Source organism: Lagenorhynchus albirostris, chromosome 9 (assembly GCF_949774975.1).
Source record: "Lagenorhynchus albirostris chromosome 9, mLagAlb1.1, whole genome shotgun sequence".
In the NCBI taxonomy this organism is placed as follows: domain Eukaryota; kingdom Metazoa; phylum Chordata; class Mammalia; order Artiodactyla; family Delphinidae; genus Lagenorhynchus; species Lagenorhynchus albirostris.
Window position 1 is genome coordinate 30,642,883 of NC_083103.1, and position 20,889 is coordinate 30,663,771.

General features: G+C 36.4%; 1 protein-coding gene across 3 annotated transcripts in view; it reads right to left on the bottom strand.

Annotated features, from left to right (window-relative positions):
- BBOX1 (gamma-butyrobetaine hydroxylase 1) overlaps window positions 1-20,889 on the bottom strand; it is a 77,113-nt gene that overhangs the window by 23,376 nt on the left and 32,848 nt on the right. For all 3 annotated transcript variants that reach the window (XM_060157747.1, XM_060157746.1, XM_060157745.1), the window contains exon 5: window positions 1,551-1,656. In XM_060157747.1, the coding sequence (XP_060013730.1) occupies window positions 1,551-1,656 (106 nt within the window). The remainder of the gene's footprint in view (window positions 1-1,550; window positions 1,657-20,889) is intronic.

Consider the following 20,889-nt stretch of genomic DNA (forward strand, 5'->3'; position numbering starts at 1 on the left):
TTAACCCAGAAACAAACATAAACTCATAAAAAGCAGACAATTTAAAAATTCAAATAGAATCTAGTCTAATTTTTAAAACTTTATTCCATTTAACTTCTGCAACCTGTCTTTGGCAGATGAACTGAGCTGATTAGTTTGGCTTTTAACCCTCAGGGTTTTAGAAAATTTCTGGACCACGTTTAAAAGAAATCACATTGTGTGCCTTCCCCTCAATCCCTACCCAAAAAGGTGACTATTGTGGGTCATTTCACTGTCGTCATTTAGTTCAGAGAAATCATGTGGTGTTTTACAATCAACAAAATAAAATATGTGAAGTCAAATACTAGACTAGCTTAGTTAATACTGATGAGGACAATGGGTAACAAAGGCACAGGGAAAATGTGTCCAGTCAATATGATGAAAAACACAGGAATTTTGATTTTCCCCCATTTCACCTTCATTAGCTAGGGAACTGCCCCAAATTTCCATTTACTGTTGAAGATATAAATTTCTGTGTGGCTATTTCATTTAGCTCTAAAAATAGGAACAAAATATCTTTTCAAAGGTAGTTTCCTGACCATTTATTTCTTGGTTTAACAATGATGCTTTTGTAAAAATGTAGCTGGTTTAGTAAAATGGTAATTTTGTAACAATGTAGTGGAAGAGGAGGCTTCCAGAAAATCTGGAGGATTTGTGGTTCCATGGTGAACATCTCCCTGCTCAATGAAGTATCTGATAGCTGGGAGAGTAGATGATTTCCACAACCAGACAGGGTTATTCTGCTTCTTGTATTCATACTCCTTTGTAGTATATCTTTGCAGCTTCTCCCATAAAAGGTGGCCTCTATTTCCTCACCCCTTGAATCTGGGCTAAACTTATGACCTGCTTTGACCAATAAAACATGGCAGAGATGACATTCTGCTGATTGAGAGGAGAGGATGACAGATCAAATGGAGCAGGGGCAAGTCATCTCAGCTACCACCTAGGTCAACCAGTCCCTAGCAGACTTAGCAACCGCAGAACTACCCAGCTGAACATAGCCCAAATTGTAAAGACATGAGCTAAGTAAATGGCTGTTCTTTTAAGCTGTGAAGTTATGGAGTGGGTTTTCTTGTTGTTGTTTTGGGGTTTTTTTTTGCAGCAATAGCTAACTGATATGAATGGTGGCCATGTGACTTTGTGGGAAAAACTCTACATTGTGTTCCCTGGTTTTATTTTCTCTTTTAACTCTCTTGGGAATGGTAAATGTTCAAAAAGACCTCAAGATGTACCACTGTGGTAAAATGTCTTGGCAAAGCAACAAATGCCAATAGTTATTTCCAGGGAGAAATGAAGAAATGTTAAAACAAAACAAAACAAAACAAAACAAAAACATGAAAATCTTCTATTCCTTGGGAATATGAGGCTATTCAGGATTTAAGTACAGAGATTTTCTGAGTTTGGATTGTGTTTGGAGAAAGATCTACATAAGACAAATTAGCTAGTGAAACATATAATCTTCTAGGCTCAAAATGTAGGAGGATATTAGTCCTTGGCCTGCCTTGTGGAAAATATGTTGAAGCTCACCTTACCCCAGGTGGATGATGGAGGGCTGGATAATCAGTGTGAAAGCTTAGCTTCCCAGTTGTGTAAGCCACATTGTTTGCATCGATTTTGTCTTGCACTTGCCAAGTGTGTCTGTAAAATACATGAAACGTGTTTAAACAGGCTGTCACTAAGTCAGAGGAAATGTGTTAGAATGAACTTGAGACATGGGGCAAATGGAAACTTCATTTTATGAAATAATTACCATAATGACTATGAGTCAGGAAAAGAGTCTGACCTTTCTTTGTCCAAAGTAACCGTTTCAGAATCAGCATCTCCTCATTTCTCTTCTCCTCTCCAAAAAAGAGTGCAGAATTTATAAAGAGGTGTATATGGGTGTAGGTTATGTTTTTTAGTAGCTTAATGCAGTTGAAAAAATGATTCATTGAGGCAAAATTTACAGAACATAAAATGAACCACTTTAAAGTGAACACTTCAGAAGCATTTAGAACATTTACAATGTTGGTAACCAACACCTCTTTCTATCTAGTTTCAAAACACTTCCATCACTCCAAACTAAAACCTCTTACCCATTAAGCAGTTTCTGTCCTCTTTCCAGTCTCTGGCAAACAACAATCTGCTTTCTATCTCTATGGATTTACCTCTTTTGGCTATTTAATGTAAATAGAATCATACAATATGTGACTTCTTGTGTCTGATTTCTTTGACTTAACATAATATTTTTGAGATTCATCCATGTTGTAGCATGTATCAGTACTTCATTCTCTTTTATGGTTGAATAATGTCCTATTGTATGGATATACCACAATGTTTCTATCCATTCATCATTTGATGGACATTTGCGCTGTTGCTACTCTTTGGTTATTGTGAATATTGCTGGTTTGAACATGTGAACATGTTCAAGAACATGCATTTATTTGAATGACTGTTCTCAAATTTTTTTGGGGGGTAATACTTAGGAGTGGAATTATGGGATTATGTCATAATTATATCTTTAACTTTTTGAGGAAACACCAAATTGTTTGCCACAACAGCTGAACCATTTTACATTCTCACCAGCAATGTGTGAGGGTTCCAATTTCTCTACATCCTCACTACACTTGTTGTCTGTTGTTTGTTTTTTTAAAATTATTTATAGCCATTTTAGTCGGTGTGAAGTGGTAGCTTGTGGGTTTGATTTGTGATATCCTAATGACTAAAGATGTTGAGCATTTGTGCTTGTTGGGCATTTGTATATCTACTTTAAAGAAATGTATTCAAGTATTTTTCCCATTTTAAAATTGTCTCTCTTTTTTTTTGTTAAGTTGTAAGAGTTCTTTATATATCTGAGATACTAGATCCTTAGATACATGATTTGCAAATATTTTTGCCTCTTCTGTAGGTTGTCTTTTCATTTTCTTGGAATGTCCTTTGATGTTCAAAGTTTTTAATTTTGATGAAGTCCTATTAATTTATATTTGTTGCTGTTTTTGGTGTTATATGTATGAATCCACTGCCTAATTCAAGGTCATGAATATTTACCCCTATGTTTTCTCTTAAGAATTTAATGATTTTAGCTCTATAATTGATCCACTTGGAATTACTTTTTTATAAGTGGTGTGAGTAAGAGGTCCCAGTTCATTCTTTTGCATGTGGGTATACAGTTGTCCTAGTACCATTTGTTGAAGAGAGTATTCTTTCCCCATTGAATGGTTTCAGCACCCTTGTTAAAAATCAATCAGCTATAGATGTACGGGTTTATTTCTGCACTTTCACTTATATTCTATTAGTCTATATGTCTATCCTTATCCCAGTACCACAATATTTTGATTACTGTTGATTTGTAGTAAGTTTTAAAATCAGGAAGGGTAAGTCCTCCAACTTTATTCTTTTCAATATTGTTTTGGCTATTCTGAACCCCTTGCAATTTCCTATCAATTTGAGGATTGGGTTTTCCATTTATGCCAAAAGGCCATTGGAATTTTGGCAAGGACTGCATTGACTCTGTAGCCCACTTTGGTTAGTATTGATATCTTTAACTATATTATGTCTTATAATTCATGAATATAGGATGTCCTTCCATTTATTAGATCTTTAATTTCATTCAGCAACATTTTGTAGTTTTCATTTTACAAGTCTTTCACCTCCTTGGTTAAATTTATTCATAGGTATTTTATTCTTCTAGATGCTATTATAAATGGAATTGTTTTCTTAATTTCCTTTTCAGACTGTTCATTGCTGATATACATAAAACAACTGACTTTTCTGCATGGATCTTGTATCCTCCAACTTTGTTGCATTCATTTATTAGCTCCAGTAACTTTTTTGTGCATTCTTTTGGGTTTTTTACATACAGGATCATGCCATCTGAGAAGAGAGATAGATTTACTTCTTCCTTTATCATTTGGATGCCTTTATTTCTATTTTTTGCCTAATTGCTCTTGTCGAAACTTCTAGTACAATGTTGAATATAAGTGGTAAAAAAACAGCATTCTGTCTTATTCCTGATCTTAGGGAGAACTTAATGAAGTTTTAATTACACTCTTGTAACTTCACTCAGATCAAGAAACAGAACTTTAAGCTCAAACATATGCCCTGTCCCAGTCACCATCCTTTCTTCTCTAGAATAACCATGACTGTGACTTCTATATTTATCATTTCTTTGCATTTCTTTACATTTTTATTCGCTGAACATGTATCCTAAGACACTATGTTTAATCTTGCCCATTAAAAACAATTGTTATGTCTTTTAAGTCTCTTAATCTATATGTTTCTCTTCCAGCCTATACTTCTTACAATTTATTATTTGAAGAAGTTAGTGAATTTGCCCTATAGAGTTCCTCACAGCCTGGACTTTGCAGATTGTATACTCATGGTGTACTTCAACATGTTCCCTGTCCTCTGTGTTTCTGGAAAATTGGCAGCTAAATGCAGAGGCTTGGGCAGACTCTCTCTTCTCTCTTGGACAAAACTGTAGATGTGATTGTATTCTTTTATTACAAGGCACAGAATATCTAGATGTCTTTCTTTTTGTAATATTTGTTGCTCGTGCTCCATAGCTAGACCCACTAATTCACTGGGGATTCCAAATAGTGAAATACCAAATTAATAATTTCTTTTTTATTTATCAGTTGGAATGCTTTTAAAAAGATTCATTTTCCCTCATCTACTATTTGTTTACCCCATATAATAGCTTAAATAGGGATGATGAGATAAATGCTTGATTCTTTCCTTTATTTACCATTTTGCTATGTAATGGGTTAGTTTTCTACCACTCCAAGATGAATAATAAGTTTTTAAAAAAGTAACATCATTGATGAAAATGGATTAAAATTAAATAGAGGTAATGGTTTCACAACATTGCCAATGTACTAAATGACAGAGAAATGCACATGTTAAAATGGTTAATTTTATGTTATGTCAATTTTACCTCTATTACCAAAGAATAGCTTGACTTAAACGTTATAAAAAGTTAATTAAAAAATAACTAGAGATTACTTGCAACTCTGTGGCAAGAGAAGCAACCGTTATTCAGATTTTGTAAGGTTTTTCCTTGGAAGATTGAAACAATGGGTAATTGGAAGGAAACTGTGTCTCAAAATAAACCAAAGCTGATTTGAAAAGATGTCACTATACATGCATGCCATTTTATTGCTGTTATAATGTCTAATTGTTAATTTATGTTCATATTAAGTCATTTTCAATAAATATATATTGAAAAAACCTATTCTATTCCAGGTATTGTTTTAGCATTAGTAATATAGTAGGGAACAAAAAGGACAAACAAGTAATCACCAAATCTAATATCAGATAGAGATAAGTGCTATAAAGAAAATAAAGCAAGGCAAGGAGATAAGGTTTGGGGTCAGGAGAACATCATGGTGGAAATGATGCTTTGGGAAGTACTCTAGAAAGAGCTGAAATTTTTCATAGAAACCTGAATTAAATAAGGGAAGGAGAAATGTGAGTGTCTGAGAGATGTATTTGAGGAAGAGGAATCTGAAATGAAAAGGTTGGGCTTCTTCCCCATTCTCTGGGACTGAGAATGAAACTAGCTATTTTGCTCTGTTTTATTTTTTTTTCTCATTTAAATTTAGGGTGGAAAGCCTGGTATAACTTTCATTAAAATTAAAGAGCCATCCATATGTGGGCATAAACTGGAAAAAGACATAGTGAAAGGAGAAAAGGGTATGTATAGCCTGCTGCAACTCAAGTATGAGTCAGGCAATCCATTATATTGTTGTGACTATAGCCAAGAAATACATGTTCTCTATGAAGTTCATGTCACTCCATGCTCCATATATAATACAGATTCAGATTATTGTCAACATCAGCATTCCAAGAATAATCTACATATAGGAAGGGATTTAGGTACAAAAAGAGTAATTTCATCAAATTATAGAATATATAATGTCTTCTAAGAAGATGATGCTGTTGACACTGTCAGGAGGAAATGACTTTATTTAGATTTTCTGTCCAAGAGTGATGATTGTTTTGCTTTGATCCATCTACATTCTCTTTCCTGGTTCCTCCTACGATCAAGGGTAAATGAACTGAGTTTTGCTGTGGCCAAGAGCTGGCTGAGATTCAAGGTGCAAGCTTTAGGCAGGGAACAGATCTTTTCTTTGACACTAACTGGCTTCTACAGGGATGGGGCTTGTGACTTGACTTCTTCAAAGCAGTTCTCCAGCCCTCTGAGCTAACTGGCAGGGGATGGTAAACATTTTATAGCCCTAAAGTGTCTTAGGCACGGTATGGGATGTATAGCCTAAAAGTCTATGCTCACACATAACGATAAATCCCTGGAAAGGAGCTTGCCAGTTCCAATCATAAAATCTTCTCTTAATAGTTATAGCATAAGTCTGGAAAAATCTTAGAAATGTCATTTGATTTACCTTTCTACCTCCTTATAGAAATGAGTCATGCCAGGAAGGCTTCTATGACTCTAAGCTTTCACTTATCCTTCTCAAATCCAAATCTCCAATGAAACATAGCAGAAATAAATGCAAGAATGATCCATTGGCCTGTGTAGAAAGCATTTTTAAAAAGTCCGCTTGTGGAGGCTTAGTGAGATTAGGGTGTACTTACATGCACCTTTTATTAGTGACATATTCTTAGGTTGTTCTAAGAAAGGAAACAACTCAAGCAGATTATCAGGAGCTGTCATGCAATAGAAGTGCAGGACCAGATTGTTCTAAAGAGGAAGAAACAGGCTCAGTGTAGCATTAAATCTGATGGTGTAGACTTGCTTGTAATTGTACTTGGGGCAGGTAATTGTCACTGTACAAATAATACTGCTTTTGCCAAAGATGTTATTAAACAAGCCTAAGTATTTTCACTGAGCTATTCATGTCATTCTCAACATTTAATTAGAACTTTCCCTATTTTTCCTCATCTATTCAAGAATTTTGTCAAAATCTTCTGTACATTAAAATCGTGATGTTAAGGTAGCACTGTATTTCATGGGATTGGTTTGAATGCTAATTTACTAGATTCACCCTAATCTAGATGGCCAGTCATAGATACCATGGCATTTCATGATATTAATAGTGTTTTGTGACAAATTTGAATCCTTCAGTATTTATGGAATGCTGAAATTTTGCTTTCACTAGATTTTTTCTTTATAACCTGGGTGATAGATTTTATACTCTTTTGGTTAGTGGCTCACACTTGGAAAATCATGCTGAATTTATTTGTAATCTTTTTCTTTTTTGAAGTACTATTTATATGAAAAGATGTTCTAAACCTGCAACCTGGATTTATTGTTCCCAGCAGCTACAACCTCCAATGTTGACCTGCTGCAAACTCTTATTGTCAGATATAAGAAAGAATGCCTTTTTGAACATCATTACTTATCCCATTGTATCAAAAACATAATGTTCATATCTTATTTTTATTTTTTAAGTTTTAACATGGAAAACGCTCTCCTAGCTAAAATAAACCAAAAAAATTTATAGTTAACCATCTAAAGGAATACATATTGCTTATTATTTCTAACTATAGTTGTGATGCTTCCACATGTGACTTGCTAGATGCAGTCACTCATCAGACATCCAGATATTTATTTTTCCATTATCATTTATTAGACACATACAATGGGCCAGGAACTGAGGATGCAGAAGTGAATAGAATAGTCATGGTACTTGCACTTCATGGAACTTACAATCTATGCAGAAGACATATTAGTGTGATTTATCTTCCAAAGCTAATGTACAAGGTGTTATGAGAGTAAAGAAGTGACAGTCAGGTGGAGACCTGAAGATTGAGTAGGATTTACTTAGAAGGCTAAAGGGCATTGCAGGCAGAAAAAAATAGCTTGTGAGAAGGCCTAGTGGAGGGAAAGAATATGATCTATCAGAGGATGTGAGAGATGAGCAAGGAAGATTTGCTCAATGGCTATTCTTGGCTTCTCTTCAAATTTCTGCTTCCCTATAGTCCTGTAAAGTCTTACAAAAAAAAAAAATCTCATTACAGCAGGGAACTGAACAGCTCCATAAAACAAAGATATGAAGTAAACAAGGAGGATTCTGGAATGTTGGTGGTGACAAAGTTTTTAATCTCTCTGAATTCTCTCTGCAAGACATCTAGAGTACAAACCCCAAAACTCAGTGACAATATCTAATTAAAATTAGGTGACAAGTTATTTCCATGAACCCCCAAAATGAGTGAGTATAGAGATGGGCCTTCCAAAGCAACTGTGTAGGAGGAAGCAGAGGGAAGTAACTAGATATCTGATGGACCTGAAAAATTCCCAAATTACTGACAGATATTCACTGGAAAGTGCAGTAGGGCAACTTGAGAATGGTAATTAAATCTGGGAGGGGATTTTGACATTCCACTATAGCTGAATACAAGAGGTCTATAGTAAGGAGTTGGAATAGTCTGAGCACCATGAACGCTAAAATCTTACTAAATTCCCTTCCATGATAAAGCTTCCTTCTGAGAAAAAGATCCTATGTTGAGCATTACAGGGACAAAGGAAAAACGTCTAGATGAAAGTAAAGGAGAAGGACTGGGAGGTCTTAGAACGTTATTGCCCATAATTTTGAAATATAGCTTAAAACTATAACTTATAAAAGGTTTCTGAATCACATCTCCCTTTAATAGTTAAGAAAACACATTTTATATAAAGATAAGCAACATACAAATGATTAAGGTTTAGTCTCATAGTTAATTTATAAAAGAGAAAGAAAAAATAGTGAAATAGCACACCTACAGAAAATACATCATTGATAGAAGGATATGCCCCTAAAAGATGAAAAATATATTTTTTTCTGTTTCTAACTTCTATTTTCTACTTATAGCTACTTCTAATGAATCCAGAAGACTTCGGTACAATATATGAAAGAATAACTTACATAAGAAGCAGAAACTCAAAAATGGGATGACATACTCAGAAAAGAAAAAAAAATTAAAAATAATTAGGAAATGAAAACTAAATTAGAAGAAATACAAGATCAAATAAGCATAACAAATAATGCCTTTGGATGACTACAGGATGAAAGGGAGGAAAATTTAAATGTCCAAAAAAAAAAAAAGAAAGAGATAGGGGACCTTCAAGGTGGCCTGAGGAGTAAGATGTGATCACCTTCCCCTCCAAAAATACATCAAAAATACATCTACACGTGGAACAGCTCCTACAGAACACCTACTGAACGCTGGGTGAAGACCTCAGACTTCCCAAAAGGCAAGAAACTCCCCACGTACCTGGGTGGGGCAAAAGAAAAAACAGACACAAAAGAATAGGGACAGGACCTGCACATCTGGGAGGGAGCTATGAAGGAAGAAAAGTTTCTACACACTAGGAAGCCCCTTCACTAGTAGAGACAGGGGGTGGGTGGGAGGGAAGCTTCAGAACCATGGAGGAGAGCACAGCAATGGGGGTGCAGAGGGCAAGGTGGAGAGATTCCTCCACAGAGGATCGGTGCTGACCAGCACTCACCAGCCCGAGAGGCTTGTCTGCTCACCTGCTGGGGTGGGCAGGGGCTGGGAGCTGAGGTTCGGGCTTTGGAGGTCAGATCCCAGGGAGAGGACTGGGGTTGGCTGCGTGAACACAGCCTGAAGGGGGCTCGTGTGCCACAGCTAGCTGGGAGGGAGTCCGAGAAAACGTCTGGAACCGCCTAAGGGTCAAGAGACCATTGTTTTGGGGTGTGTGAGGTGAGGGCATTCCTTCCCCGAGTGCCCACAGAAGGCAGAGCACTGCCTAAACGAGCTCCAGTGATGGGTGCAAGATGCTGGTATCAGCGCGGACACCAGAGACGGGCATGAAACGCGAAGGTTGCTGCTGCAGCCACCAAGAAGCCTGTATGCAAGCACAGGTCACTATGCACACCTCCCCACCTGGGAGCCTGTGCAGCCCACCCCTGCCAGGGTCCCGTGATTCAGGGACAGCTTCCCTGGGAGAACACACAGCGCGCCTCACGCTGTTGCAATATCATGTTGGCCTCTGATGCCGCAGGCTCGCCCCGCATTCTGTACCCTTCCCTCCCCACTGGCCTGAGTAAGCCAGAGCCCCCAAATCAGGTGCTCCTTTAACCTTCTCCTGTCTGGGCGAAGAAGATATGCCAGAGGGCGACCTACATGCAGAGGCAGGGCCAAATCCAAAGCTGAACTTCCAGAGCTGTGCGAACAAAGAAGAGAGAGGGAAATCTCTCCCAGCAGCCTCAGAAGCAGGGGATTAAATCTCTACAATCAACTTGAGGTACCCTACAACTGTGGAATACCTGAACAGACAACAAATCATCCCAAAATTGAGGTGGTGGACTTTGGGAGCAACTGTAGACTTGGGGTTTGCTTTCTGCATCTAATTTGTTTCTGGTTTTATGTTTATCTTAGTTTAGTATTTAGAGCTTATTATCATGTGTAGATTTATTTATTGATTTGGTTGCTCTCTTCCTTTTATATATATATATATATATATGTATATATTTTTCCTTTTTCTCTTTTTGTGAATGTGTATCTGTATGCTTCTTTGTGTGATTTTGTCTGTGTAGGTTTGCTTTTACCATTTTCCTAAGGTTATGTCTGTCTGTTTCTTTTAGTATAGTTTCTAGCACTTGTTATCATTGATGGATTTGTTTATTGGTTTGGTTGCTCTCTTTTTAAACTTACTTTTTCATTTTTACAATTTTAATTATATAATTTTTAATTTTAATAACTTTATTTATTTTATTATTTTTTCTTTCTTTTTTTCCCTCACTTTTGTTCTGAGCCCTGTGGCTGAGAGGGTCTTGGTGCTCCAGCCAGGTGTCAGGTCTGAACCTCTGAGGTGGGAGAGCAGACTCCAGGACATTGGATCACCAGAGACCTCCCAGCCCCATGTAATATCAATCGGCAAGAGCTCTCCCAGAGATCTCCATCTCAATGCAAAGACCCAGCTCCAATCAACCATCAGCAAGCTACAGTGCTGGACACCCCATGCCAAACAACTAGCAAGACAGGAACACAACCTGACCCATTAGCAGAGAGGCTGCCTAAAATCATACTAAGTTCACAGACACCACAAAACACACCACCGGGCACAGTCCTGCCCACCAGAAAGACAAGATCCAGCCTCATTCACCAGAACACAGGCACTAACTAGTCCCCTCCACCAGGAAGCCTACACAACCCACTGAACCAACCTTACCCACTGAGGGCAGACACCAAAAACAATGGGAACTACAAACCTGCAACCTGCCAAAAGTAGACCCAAACACAGTAAGTTAAGCAAAATGAGAAGACAGAGAAACAAATAGCAGATGAAGGAGCAAGGTAAAAACCCACCAGACCAAACAAATGAAGAGGAAATAGGCAGTCTACCTGAAAAGAAAGAGTATTACAAGAGACAAAGAAGGACACTACATAATGATCAAGGGATCAATCCAAGAAGAAGATATAACAATTGTAAATATTTATGCACCCAACATAGGAGCACCTCACTACATAAGGCAAATACTAACAGCCATAAAAGGGGAAATCTACAGTAACACAATAAGAGTAGGGGACTTTAACACCCCATGTTCACCAATGGACAGATCATTCAAAATGAAAATAAATAAGGAAACACAAGCTTTAAATGACACATTAAACAAGATGCACTTAATTGATATTTATAAGACATTCCATCCCAAAACAACAGAATAAACTTTCTTCTCAAGTGCTCATGGAACATTCTCCAGGATAGATCATATCTTGGGTCACAAATCAAGTCTTGGTAAACTTAAGAAAATTGAAATCATATCAAGTGTCTTTTCTGACCACAACACTATAAGATTAGATATGAATTAGAGGAAAAAATACACACACAGAAGCTAAAAAATACGTTACTAAATAACCAAGAGATCACTGAAGAAATCGAAGAGGAAATCAAAAAATACCTAGAAACAAATGACAATGAAAACATGATGACACAAAACCCATGGGATGCTGCAAAAGCAGTCTAAGAAGGAAGTTTATAGCAATAAAATTTTACCTAAAGAAAGAAGAAACACCTCAAATAAACAACCTAAACTTACACCTAAAGCAAATAGAGAAAGAAGAACAGAAAAAATCCAAAGTAGCAGAAGGAAAGAAATCATAAAGACCAGATCGAAATAAATGAAAAAGAAATGAAGGAAACCATACTAAAGATCAATAAAACTAAAAGCTGGTTCTTTAAGAAGATAAATGAAATTGATAAACCATTAGCCAGACTTATCAACAAAAAAAGGGAGAAGACTCAAATCAATAGAATTAGATACGAAAAAGGTGAAATAACAACTGACACTGCAGAAATACAAAGAATCATGAGAGATTACTATAAGCAATGATATGCCAATAAAATGGACAGCCTGGAAGAAATGGACAAATTCGCAGAAAAACACAACCTTCTGAGACTGAACCCAGAAGAAATAGAAAATATAAACAGACGAATCACAAGCACTGAAATTGAAACTGTGATTAAAAATCTTCCAACAAACAAAAGCCCAGGACCAGAGGCTGCAAGACGAATTTTATCAAACATTTAGAGAAGAGCTAACACCTATCCTTCTCAAACTCTTCCAAAATATAGCAGAGGGTGGAACACTCCCAAACTCATTCTACGAGGCCACCATCACCCTGATACCAAAGCCAGACAAAGATGTCACAAAAAAAGAAAACTACAGACCAATATCACTGATGAATATAGATGCTAAAATCCTCCACAAAATACTAGCAAAGAGAATCCAACAGCCCATTAAAAGGATCATACAGCATAATCAAGTGGGGTATATCCCAGGAATGCAAGAATTCTTCAATATACACAAATCAATCAATGTGATAAACCATATTAGCAAATTGAAGGGTAAAAAACATATGATCTTCTCAATAGATGTAGAAAAAGCTTTTGACAAAGTTCAACACCCATTTATGATAAAAACCCTCCAGAAAGTAGGCATAGGGGGAACTTACCTCAATGTAATAAAGACCATATATGACAAACCCATAGCCAACATCGTTCTTAATGGTAAAAAACTGAAAACATTTCCACTAAGACCAGGAGCAAGACAAGGTTGCTCACTCTCACCATTATTATTCAACATAGGTTTGGAAGTTTTAGAGACAGCAACCAGAAAAGAAAAAGAAATAAAAGGAATCCAAATTGGAAAAGAAGAAACAAAAGTGTCACTCTTTGCAGATGACATAATACTATACATAGAGAATCCTAAAAATGCTACCAGAGAACTACTAGAGCTACTCAATGAATTTGGTAAAGTAGCAGGATACAAAATTAATGCGCAGAACTCTCTTCCATTCCTAAACACTAATGATGAAAATTCTGAAAGAGAAATTAAGGAAACACTACCATTTACCATTGCAACAAAAAGAACAAAATATCTAGGAATAAACCTACCTAAGGAGGTAAAAGACCTGTATTCTGAAAACTATAAGACACTGATGAAAGAAATCAAAGATAACACAAACAGATGGAGAGATATACCATGTTCTTGGATTGGAAAAATCAACAATGTGAAAATGACTATACTACTCAAAGCAATCTACAGAGTCAATGCAATCCCTATCAAACTACCAATGGCATTTTTCACAGAGCTAGAACAAAAAATTTTACAGTTTGTATGGAAACACAAAAGACACTGAATAGCTGAAGCAACTTTGAGAAAGAAAAATGGAGCTGGAGGAATCAGGCTCCCAGACTTTAGACTATACTACAAAGCTACAGTAATCAATACAGTACAGTACTGGCACAAAAACAGAAGTATAGATCAATGGAACAGGATAGAAAGCCCAGAGATAAACCCACACACATATGGTCACCTTATCTTAGATAAGGGAGGCAAGAGTATACAATGGAGAAAAGACAGCCTCTTCAATAAGTGGTGCTGGAAAAATTGGACAGCTACATGTAAAAGAATGAAATTAGAACACTCTTTAACAACATACAGAAAAATAAACTCAAATTTTATTAAAGACCTAAATGTAAGGCCAGACACTATCAGACTCTCAGAGGAAAACATAGGCAGAACACTCTATGACATAAATCACAACAAGATCCTTTTTGACCCACCTCCTAGAGTAATGGAAATAAAAGCAAAAATAAAGAAATGGGACCTAATGAAACATAAAAGCTTTTGCACAGCAAAGGATACCATAAACAAGATGAAAAGACAACCCTCAGAATGGGAAATAATATTTGCAAACGAAGGAACTGACAAAGGATTAGTCACCAAAATATATAGGCAGCTCATGCAGCACAATATCAAACAAACCAGCAACGCAATCCTAAAATGGGCAGAAGACCTAAATAAACATTTCTGTCAAGAAGATATACAGATTGCCAACAAACACATGAAAATATGCTCAACATCACCAATCATTAGAGAAATGCAAATTAAAACTACAATGAGGTATCACCTCATACCAGTCAGGATGGCCATCCTCAAAATGTCTATAAACAATAAATGCTGGAGAGGGTGTGGAGAAAAGGGAACCTTGCTGCACTGTTGGTGGGAATGTAAACTGATACAGCCACTATGCAGAACAGTATGGAGGTTCCTTAAAAAACTAAAAATAGAACTACCATACAACCCAGCAATCCCATTACTGGGTATATACCGTGAGAAAACCATAATTCAAAAAGAGTCATGTATCACAATGTTCATTGCAGCACTATTTACAGTAGACAGGACATGGAAACAACCTTTGTGTCCATCGACAGATGAATGGATAAAGAAGATGCACATATATACAATGGAATATTACTCAGCCATAAATAGAAACAAAGCTGAGTTATTTGTAGTGAGGTGGATGGACCTAGAGTCTGTCATACAGAGTGAAGTAAGTCAGAGAAAAATAAATACTGTATGCTAACACATATATATAGATTATAAAAATAAATGGTTCTGAAGAACCTAGAGGCAGGACACAAATAAAGACACAGATGTAGAGAATGGCCTTGAGGACACGGGGAGGGGGAAGGGTAAGCTAGGATGAAGTGAGAGTGACATGAACATATGTACACTGGAAAATGTAAAATAGATAGTTAGTGGGGAGCAGCAGCATTACAGTGGGAGATTAGCTTGGTGCTTTGTGACCACCTAGAGGGTGGGATAGGGAGGGTGGGACAGAGATGCAAGTGGGAGGGGATATGGGGGTATATGTATATATATATAGCTGATTCACTTTGTTATACAGCAGAAACTAACACACCATTTTAAAGTAATTATACTCCAATAGAGATGTTAAAAAAAGAGAGATCTGTATCAAATTACCCATTATATTTTTCACAGAACTAGAATAAATTATCCTAAAATTTATATGGAACTATAAAAGACCCAGAATTGCCAAAGCAATCCTAAGGAAAAATAACAAAGCAGGAGGCAAAACCCTCCTACACTCAGACAATACTACAAAGCTACAGTAATCAAAACAATGTGGTATTGTCACAGAAACATACATATGCATAAATTTTACAGAACAGAGAGCCCCGAAATAAACCCACACTCCTACGGTCAATTAATCTTCAACAAAGGAGGGAAGAATATAAAATGGGAGAAAGACTCAAAGCAAGTGGTGCTGGGGAAGTTGAACAGGAGTATGTAAATCAATGAAGTTACAATACATCCTCACACCATACACAAAAATAAACTCAAAATGGCATAAGATATGACACCATAAAACTCCTAGAAGAGATCATAGGGAAAATATTCTCTGACATAAATCATATCAATGTTTTCTTAGGTCAGTCTTCCAAGGCAATAGAAATAAAAACAAAAATAAAGAAATGGGACCTAATCAAACTTACAAGCTTTTGCACAGCAAAGGAAACCATAAACGAAACAAAAAGGCAACCTACGGAATGGGAAATAATATTTTCAAATCATGACCCACAAGGGCTTAATTTCCAAATTATACAAATGACTCATACAATTTAACAACAAAAAAGCAAACAACCCAATCAGAAAATGGGCAGAGGCCTAAATAGACATTTCTCCAAAGAAGATGTACAGATGGCCAAGAGGCACATGAAAAGCTGCTGAACACCCTTAATTATTAGAGAAATGCAAATCAAAACTACAATGAGGTATCACCTCATGCCAGTCAGAATGGGCATCATCAGAAAATCTACAAACAATAAATGCTGGAGAGGGTGTGGAGAAAAGGGAGCCCTCCTACACTGTTGGTGGGAATGTACACTGGTGCAGCCACTATGGAAAACAGTATGGAGGTTTCTTAGAAAACTAAAAGTAGAATTACCATATGATCCAGCAATCCCACTCCTGGGCATATATCCGGACCAAACTATAATTCAAAAAGTTACATGCCCCCCTATGTTCATGTTGGCACTGTTCACAATAGCCAAGACATGGAAACAACCTTAATGTCCACTGACAGATGAATGGATAAAGAAGATGTGGTACATATATACAATGGAATACTATTCAGCCATAAAAAAAAGAACAAAATAGTGCCATTTGCAGCAACATGGATGCAACTAGAGATTATCATACTAAGTAAAGTAAGTCAGAAAGAGAAAGACAAATACCGTATGATATCACTTATATGTGGATTCTGAAATATGGCAGAAATGAACTTATATATGAAACAGAAACAGAGTCACAGACATAGAGAACAGACTTGTATAATTACCTGGCAGGGAAGATACCATGATCATGAGAAGAGACTTGTGGCTGCCAAGGGGGAGGGGGTTGGAGGAAGGATGGATTGGAAGTTTGGGGTAAGGAGATGCAAACTATTACATATAGAATGGATTAACAATGAGGTCCTACTGTATAGGACAGGAAACTATATTCAATATCTGAGATAAACCATAATGGAAAAGAATATAAAAAAGTATATATGTGTATTACTGAGTCACTTTGCTGTATAGCAGAAATTAACACAACATTCTAAATCAGCTATACTTCAATTTAAAAAATTTTTAAAAAAGGTAAGAACATTTGAGAGAAAGTAACAAATTAAGAGGATAGGCAAAGATGGTTTAATATATACATAATAGGTGTCCTCAAGAGAAGAAACTCAAAGTAAAGAACAGAACAAATACTAAAATCTACAACTCAAAAGAATTCTTGAAATTAAAAAAATGAGCTTCGAAACTGCACACTGAAAGATCAACCCATATACTCCCTGAAAAAGTTACCCCAGAGCAACCAACATGAAGAAATAGTCTATAAAATTATTGGTCTTTAAAGAAAATAAAATCTTTTGAGAATCTAGGTAAAAATATCAAATTATTTATAAGGAAAAGAAAATTAGATTACCAATAAAACCATACTGACATCTTAGAGATGCTGTGAGACAAGAATTTGATATTTAGCCAAGCTGATTTTCAAGTATAAAGGTCTTAAGTTGCTTTCAATATGCAAGAATTCAGAGAGTATTGTTCCCATGAGTTCTTCCTGAGGAATTTATGAGAGAATGGGCTTCAGGCAAGCGAAGTGAATAGAAATACATTGACATAGCACTGGTGCTGATTAATAAATTTATGTTTACAAATAGAACTGATTGTAGGTAAGGAAAAAAGATATCAGAAAACTAAAAAGTTGGGAAACCAAACTGTAGTGCTAAGGAAGTCACACTTGGGTGCTAATACTTTAAACTAGAAAACCATGTAAGTGAATATGATAGTGAATACCTTAAAGTTCAGGGGCGCTATTACATGTGGGGAGAAAAGAGAGGTTTGTGATTGGTTAGGACTTGTGGATGGGCTGTAGAGGGGCTGGCAATGTTCCATTTCTTGACCATTTCTTGACCTTAAATGGTATTTAAGGGTGTTTGCCTTAGTAATTCTTTAAGCTATACATTTGTTTTATGTGATTTTTCTGTATCTATATTCTACCATGAGAAGTATTTTTTGAAAATTTATTTTTAAAGGTTAATAATACCCCCAACAATAAAAATGAAGACAGGTAATGATAGAAAGATGGCAGCTGCCTCTAAAAACATAAAGAAAAATGTTACAGCAATTTGCTCCAAAGTTCCAAAGGCCTTCATTAGGAAAAACTTAGAATGTAGTACATTGCAAAAAAAAAAAAAAAAAACTATAAGATTTCCACATTTACCATATTTAATAGTTTTTCGGGGGGTGAAAGGAAAACTGTGCTTAATTTATTTCATCAGAACAAGAATTGGATGCTAGTTTAGATTATTAATGTGAAACATTAAAATATAAACTTTAGAAGCAAGAAAAACTACAATCCTGCAGCCTGTGGAATCAAAACTACAATGAGGTATCACCTCACACCAGTTAGAATGGGCATCATCAGAAAATCTACAAACAACAAATGCTGGAGAGGGTGTGGAGAAGAGGAAACCCTCTTGCACTGTTGGTGGGAATGTAAATTGATAGAGCCACTATGGAGAACAGTATGGAGTTTCCTTAAAAAACTAAAAAGAGAATTACCATATGATCCAGCAATCCCACTACTGTGCATATACCCAGAGAAAACCATAATTCAAAAAGAGACACCCCAATGTTCATTGCAGCACTATTTACAATAGCCAGGTCATGGAAGCAACCTAAATGCCCATCGACAGACGAATGGATAAAGAAGATGTGGTACATATATACAATGGAATATTAGTCAGCCATAAAAGGAACGAAATTGGGTCATTTGTTGAGACATGGATGGATCTAGAGACTGTCATACAGAGTGAAGCATGTCAGAAAGAGAAAAACAAATATTTTAACGCCTATATGTGGAACCTAGAAAAATGGTACAGATGAACCGGTTTGCAGGGCAGAAATTGAGACACAGATCTAGAGAACAAACATATGGACACTGAGGGGAGAAAGTGGCGGGGTGGTTGTGGTGGTGGTGTGATATATTGGGTGATTGGAATTGACATGTATACACTGATGTATATAAAATTGATGACTAAAATTAATAAGAACGTGCTGTATAAAAAAATAAATAAAATAAAATTTAAAAAATTTTAAAAAAAGAAAAATAAATACAAACTTTATCTTCTCTTGTGACAAGTTATCTGTTTGTCAACTGTCATTTTCCCTTTGCATAAACAGTTGGCTATAATTTGAATTTAATAGAGGGGAAGGGAATGAATAGTCTGGTACTGTCATTATGGTTTAGTTTGAGAACTTTCCACATAATCCTGTCAAATTATACCCTTGCATCTGGACTAGCAGTATGAGTTGAAGACACATTTGATAGTCAACAATTATTATGGCATTAGGGATTATGGGAAAATGTTAATATCAACAAACCACCGCAGTGGTGTGTTGTAAAGGAAAGATTACAGACTGTTGAGTCAAGTAAACCACAGTTTGCAGCTGATTCTTCTGCCTCAGTTTCTTTACTTTTAAAATAGGGATAATGATTCTTACCAAAATCGTCAAGATTCAAGATCATGATGGTAAAGCATGGAGCTCAATACTTAGCACATAAAAAGTGCTTAATAGAAAATTATTTTCTCCCATCTCAATAACAGCAGCTGCCTGTCTTGGCTGCACAGAGTATAACCAAAGAGGTAATGGGGATCAGAGGGCTTGTGGAAAAGCAACTGCCTTAGTAGGGTAGCCTGTAAATTTTCTCAAGTGATTTCTAGAGGAGCATGAGATACAGACATTATTTTTCCTTTCATTCATGAGATGACCTCATACTCAAGTGGTTTTGTTGGCAGCTACTTTACCGTGAAACCCAAGATAACAAACGGAACTCCAGAGACTGGCTCTTGGCTGATAACGTAAACTGGGATTCACAATGGCCGAAAGAACACAGCTTGTTACTCTGCTTGGGAAACCCTAATACTCAGGAGAATACACATTTTAAAACTTCCCCAACCCAATCCTCAAATACTGTGATCAGTACTAAATCTAAAACAGCTCATTAAGAAATTTCAGGGTAGATTTTTCACAAAGTAGGATGAAATTACAACTCAATTCAGAACTCAGACAAGTTTTCTTCCCAAGTCTGAATTGCTTCTAGGTTAGTTTTTATTTTATAGCCATTTTTATTCAAGAAGGGCTGTGTGGTTTTCTCAAGCAATTGCTTGGCTAGAAACTTCAGCAAAATGGGTAAACTTGTTTTTTCTTCCCCTCTTCAGTCCCCACACTTCACAAATGTTTTCTAGTAACATGTATATCAAGCAAGTAGCTGTTTCAAAGTCAGATTTGGAGGAAGTATTAATGGTAGGAGCAATTTCTAAGGGGCCAGATGCCAAAGAATAATCATATTTTTCACTCATATGTCCTCAATCTCTAATACAAGCTAATGTGTGAAGTGCTGCTGAGCTGGCTTACAGAAATGCTAGCAGAAATCCAGTGAATGCTGGAAAGGAGATATGTTTGTTCTCCCCAGAGGCTATTTCAATAATGTTAATTTTTAACTGGCTTGGCTGGTGCATTTGACAAACAGCCCAATAGAAACATTTGCTGTTTGACATTATTTTATTCATCTCATGAAGCCTGCATGCAAGGTACTCATGCAGATGCAAAACTCAGCAGTAATAGTAGCATTTTTAGATTTTTTCCAGCAAATTTTCATCCAAAGGCCTCAAAGGGCATGATAGGTATTAAAACACTCCTTTAGAAAGAGAAACAAGGCCTCAGTAGAGGAGAATCATAGAACTCTGGGAAACTAAAAGTTTAGACCAACTTCTCACCTACAAATAGCTGGTGGTGAAACCATGATTAAGCTCTGCTTCCCTAGTGGTCCCATGGGCAGCTCTCTGGGTAGTAAGGCAATACAGATGTTCTGGGGCATTGGGTCCTCAATTCTTCCCTAAACTTTATGGAAGGAAGTGTTTCAAAGTATTTATTTATTTTCCACTACAATTTGTGGCCTTATAAGTTTTATTTAGCATTTATATATCTTTCATGCTGTCTCCACAAGATAAAATTTGACTACCACCAAGATTCATAAATTTCTTTGCTTTTACACCTATTCC